General features: G+C 50.2%; 1 protein-coding gene across 1 annotated transcript; it reads left to right on the forward strand.

Moving 5' to 3' along the window:
* The first annotated feature begins 399 nt into the window (after positions 1 to 399).
* On the forward strand, positions 400 to 3945 carry BSX (brain specific homeobox). Its single transcript, XM_073320612.2, has 3 exons — positions 400 to 661; positions 3099 to 3295; positions 3697 to 3945. The coding sequence occupies exons 1-3, from the start codon at positions 400 to 402 to the stop codon at positions 3943 to 3945; spliced, it is 708 nt and encodes a 235-aa protein (XP_073176713.2).
* The last annotated feature ends 1672 nt before the right edge of the window (positions 3946 to 5617 follow it).

The following is a 5617-nucleotide window of genomic DNA, read 5'->3' on the forward strand; positions in this document are numbered from 1 at the left end:
GGTCTGCTTCAGAATCTCCATCAGCGCGGAGCACGTTTTCCATGCCCCCTTCTTGCATAACTAACTATCCCCCATGGCCTCGCACCAGCCTTGTTAACGGCCCTTTAATGGACCGATTCAGGACCTTGGCCAGCGCCCCCTTCCTTTCAACCTCTCCATTAATTTGGGCGACACTGGGAAATGAAAAACCCTTTTCCCTCCGCCCTGCTGGTGCGCGATTGGCTCGCGGCGGAGCCCCCTCTCTCCACAAATCTCCTCCAAGCCGCCCGGAGCCACCTTGATCTTCTCTTCTGGCGCTTGCGGTCTGCGGGTCTTCAGCCGGCGGGGCTGGAATCGGAGGCCACCCCCCCGCCCCCCGCGCAGCCCCTTCCTCCAGCGCGGTCCCCTCCGGCTGGGGACATGGACCTCCACTTTACCGCGCCCGCGCACCCCGTCTCCGCGCCAAGGCCCACCTCCTTCTTCATCGAAGACATTTTACTCCACAAGCCGAAGTCCTCGAGAGAGGTCCCGGCGGAGCACTTCTCCAGCCCCTTAGCCTCCAGGGTGCCGCTCCTGGACTATGGGTACCCTCTGATGCCCACCCCCACCCTCCTGGCGCCCCATCCGCACCATGCGCTCCACAGGCCGGAGCATGGCCACCCCTACTTCTTAGCCGCCTCGGGTAAGTTGGGTGCCCCATTCGCCTTGTGTTTGTTTCGGCCTCAGAAGGAGCGGGGTACTGTGCTGGCAGGCGAGCCCAGCCTTAGAGCCCGGCACTGCAGACCGGGGGGATTCCATCTCCTAGCAAGGGACACGCTCCATCCTTCAAGGAATGGCACCTGTTATACATCAAGGCAGATTTTACACGCCTGCCGATGCTACAGGTTGGGGGAATCGTTATAATAACAATCCGACTCCGCTGGTTTGTTTTATTCCGTGGCCTGGATCAAGGGCGTCAGCGGATTTAGCCGGTGCCCGCACATGCAGGGGTCTCTTGAATACCATAGCAAAGATAACGGGCGTGTCGCATTTCTTCTCCTGCTGTCAGAGACTGGTGTCTAACCTCCCTCTCTCTGAACAGAAATCACAGTTTGCTTACTCACTTTTCGAGAGAATCTTTTCTTAGGGTCCAAATGTTCTGTGCTCTAAAAAATAAGCCAGCAGAAATCCTATCGAAGCTGCATTCACAGGTCCGTGTATCCATCACTGACCTACTTTTAGAGCATGCATCTTCAAAAGAGCGGAAACTCTGTTAGTTTCGTTCCTGGGGGGGGGGGGGGAGAAGCTCAACAACCTCGATTTCCAAGTTATTAAAAATGATTTTGCACCTTTTTATTTCCGATCAATGCATCCGATCACTTACTATTTAGTACCAAAAAGTTCAGAGGAATTTATCTGCGTAGCTGTCTGGGGTAAAATTCCTGACTTCTTCGGCTTCGTACGCGAAAAGATTGTCTGGCCTTTAAAAAAAGTTAATTTGTGTTCCGACTGTCCTTTCCCGCATCCAGTCAATCAGTGAGTCCCTTCCTTCCGATCTTCGCGGCACAGGTGGTAAATATTTGTCTGTGCCTCCCAGGAAGCTGGTAGTGAATTTCGATTTTCAAAAATGTGCCCGATTAAACTGTGCGCAGAGCAAGAAGATCAATCCAGTACAGAATTACAGAGACTAGGGAGAACAAACGGAACCAATTGTCTAATAAAATAAAATAAACACCCTTACCTTTGGCTATAAAAGAAAGTGGACCCTTCGAAGTATTTAACAGAGCGGCTGATGAATAAATCACAAAGAAATCGCATGATCAAATGAAAAGCGAGGGCTGGATTTATTATTCGCTACCATCAATAGAAATAATTTGAACGGAAACGCGTGTCGGGTTCGGAATAGAGATACCGAGAAACTAAATCCGGTGTGCGAATCCTCCCCACCTCGGAAATCAGCCCGCTACTCTTTTCTTTTTAACCGAGTTTGAGTATGTTGCTTTCCCACTGTTATACATGGGGTGGGGAGAGTGAGGAGGGCAGAGAGAGAACCGACCCTCGTGATATAGTGTTGCAAAGCGATGGGTTTCATAGATCTATACCTCAACATATCATCCCGCGCTGGTTTTCTAAAATAAGGGCGGGGGAGGATTAAATTCACAGGTTAAAGAAATAGACACACCTAATACACTCGTGTAATCTGATTACATACACACGTCTCTGTGTTTGTAAGTGTGTAATATACAATTACACACCCAAAATGAGTGTGCCCAAAGTTTGTGTAACTGTGTGTATATGTTTAAAATTATTCTGTGTGTGTTTATGGGTGTATAGACACACAATTACACACGTTTGTGTAATTATATATTACATACACTCACGTTTTATGTGTGCATTTATGTTTGTATAATTCGAGTACATTTCTACACAGGTGGGTGTATATATAATATTGTTTAAGTAATAATTGTCTTTATTCTAGACCCCGGAATTGCAACCAGAACAAAATTCCACTTGTTGCACAATTTGTAAATACCCACCGTGTTCATGTCAGCTTACTTTAGAAAAAAATCTTTCACTGGTGTGTGTGTGTGTGTGTGTGTGTGTGTGTGTGTGTGTAAAAAGAATACACACACACACACGTTCTACTTAACATTTCTCCGGCTGAGCTATGTCTGTGGAATGAGTTAATGCCAAGGGGCTGCCCAGGAGAACAACTGTGCCAAATTCCAAGCCGCCTCCTGGTGCATTCTTTGTGCGCGGCAGGGAGATGCCAGCCTGGGACCGACTGTGCCGCTCACCCCAAGAAGAAACCGGTGCGAACAGAATGTAGGGTGGATTCGGGAGTCGCCTGGCCCCTGGGGAGACGAGCCACGTTGACTCACCTAGGTGCGGGCTCTGCCACCCCAGGGACTCCTCCCGGGCCACACGCACGAGGCTGAGCGGTGCGGGGCAGCGGCCGCGGCGCTCCCACCCCTCACCCTGCAGCGTGCACTGTCCACACCAGGTGGGTGGGGAAGGGCAGGGGGTGGGGAGCTCCTTTCCCTCCAGGCTGGGCTGGGGAAGGGGGAGAGGACCCCGGCTCCCCAGCCTCGGTCCCTGCCCCGTCCCACGGCCTCTCTCCCCTGTGCCCCCCGCTGCAGGCATGCCCGTGCCCGCCCTCTTCCAGCACCACCCGCACGCCGAGCTGCCCGGCAAGCATTGCCGCCGCCGCAAGGCCCGCACCGTCTTCTCCGACTCGCAGCTCTCCGGCCTGGAGAAGAGGTTCGAGATGCAGCGGTACCTGTCCACCCCGGAGCGCGTGGAGCTGGCCGCCGCCCTCAGCCTCTCCGAGACGCAGGTACCCAGCCACGGAGGCTCCCGTGCAACACCCGGGGGATGGAGAGACCCCCCACCCGGGAAGGGACACTGGGGCTTGTCCCCGGCTCTGCGCCCCAGCCCCAGGCGTCTCCGCGACCTCCCGGTTCCCTGCAGTGGCCTAAGGAGCTGGGGAGAGGCCCGCGGGGAAGCAGGCAGCAGCTGCCACCCCCGTGGTGCCCTCCGCGGGGACATCCTGGGATGAGGGGCCTCAGTCTGAGGCCGGGCAGCATGGAAATGACATGCCAGGCACGGGGTGGAGTTACCACGTGTGAAGCTGGGGCGCATGCTACCGCCATGCGTGCTCATGCCATGCGCTGGGGAGAAGGTGCCCCCTGGGGAGCTGGGGCACACGCGAAATTGTTCCTCCCCTTTCTCTCACAGGTAAAAACGTGGTTCCAGAACAGAAGAATGAAGCACAAAAAGCAACTGAGGAAAACCCAAGACGACCCAAAGAACCCCAGCGGGGAGGAGTGCCTGGAACAGGGCTCCAGCGAGCCTGAAGTGACCGACAAAGCCAGCTCGGACCTCCGCAAGGCCAGCCAGCAACCCGCGTTCCTGCTGGAGGAGAACGAAGATGAGGTGGACATCGTTGAGGATGGGGACATTTGCGCCACCCCGCATCTGATATAGACATGCTCTTTCCCCTCCCCACAAGGCGAAGGGCCCGGGGGACTGGAGGCACCTGATCTTCTGGGTTTGCCTGCGGAGTGCTAAGAGCCATGTCTCCTCGGCCCAATAACCAAGGCAGGTGTGTCTGACCCGTCGCTTAAAAAGCTTGTCCCAGGCCCCAGCAGTCCCCAATAGGCCCGGCTAGTGCTGGAGCCAGAGAATATTTTAAGGTCACGTTTGAACGGATCTGTTTGGACAGTCTGGGAAAGAAACGCATCGGATTCGATGTAAACATAATTATAGAGCGAGCAGTCCGGTTTATATCATGGGTTGCGGGTAGAATCTGCCCGGCTTGGTTATTTCTAATTCAGCTCACGCTTGTTAACTTCTGTCGACTTTTGAGTCCCTTTGAGCTAGCACAACTAAGCATGGGAGGTTGATCGTGTTTAAGCTCGACTTAAAAACAACCGAGATAGCTAGCTAACACGAACCTCTCAGCGTAGACAAGGACAACAAAGTCAGCTAGTCACGGCTAAACTCGATTGTTTTGGAGGTGTTTTTAAACACGATCACATTCTCTAATGTGGACCAAAGTATAACCAGCCTTCTGTTATTTGGCAGATAGTTTGTGTGTCCCGCAAACATGTTGTATAAATAGCAGGTACTTCTAATTTCGTTCAAAGCCAAGTGCAAATTTGACATTTGCTTTGAAAACTGAATAAAAAGATAGCAAAATCACCTCCCTATATTCCAATTTTCCGGTCTCGTTCGAAATGCATGGATAACATTTATCCGTAGGCAAAGCTTTCCCTAGTTTAACATCAAACTTATATCCGGTATATTATTTTAGTACGCTGGTGTTGAGAGTTAAAAATCAGGGCTACGTCGACTCGAGTGAGACAGAAGCTCGCTTAGTCACAAAGCAATGACAATGAATGGTGTATCCAGACAATTTCCCTTAATATTATTGTAAATTACCATCTAAAATCTACTCTGAAACCCATCTAAAATCAGACACACTCCAGCGAATGCATATATTTAAACACTAAATTGCATAAAGTTTCTCCAAAGAGGCAGGTAAGAAAAATACATTGTATATAATTCCGAGCTTGTAAAGGGGGAAAAAGCATTGCTAATAAACTTGATTTTTCTTAAGACATTCAGAAAAAAATGAATCGAATTTGTTTAGTAAAATTGATCTTGTATAATTTTAACAGCTTACCTCCATCCAAAGTATGATTTATGAACCGTTTCCTGATGTGAATCAGTTTTAGAATACGTTTGTTTTTAACGGAGTATGTTCATAAACTAGTTTAAAGTCTGACTCATGTTTCATTGGGAGTGCCTGATGTATGAATTCCACCATACCGCAGTTCGCAACTGTCCAGCGGTTTTAAATCTACACCTTCGGCTGACAGCCTGAAACATATCCAGCTGTAACACTGCAAATCCATCTCTGCGTTGCAGAGTTGTATATAAGAGTCTTCAATGATGCCTCAGGCTTGCTTTTTATTTATTTACATTACAGTGAAATATCTTGAATTTCCAGCTAAACAAAACATTTCCTGGTATAAAGTACTGACAAGAAGGAAAGGCACAATTCTTGTTGACAGACGTTTGATATTGAATACAAGCTTTTGTTCGAAGAACCATAAGGAAAGATTGATTTCTGATGTCTTCTTCGGTGTTCTAT

The sequence above is a fragment of the Lepidochelys kempii genome, chromosome 22, assembly GCF_965140285.1.
Source record: "Lepidochelys kempii isolate rLepKem1 chromosome 22, rLepKem1.hap1, whole genome shotgun sequence".
In the NCBI taxonomy this organism is placed as follows: Eukaryota; Metazoa; Chordata; order Testudines; family Cheloniidae; genus Lepidochelys; species Lepidochelys kempii.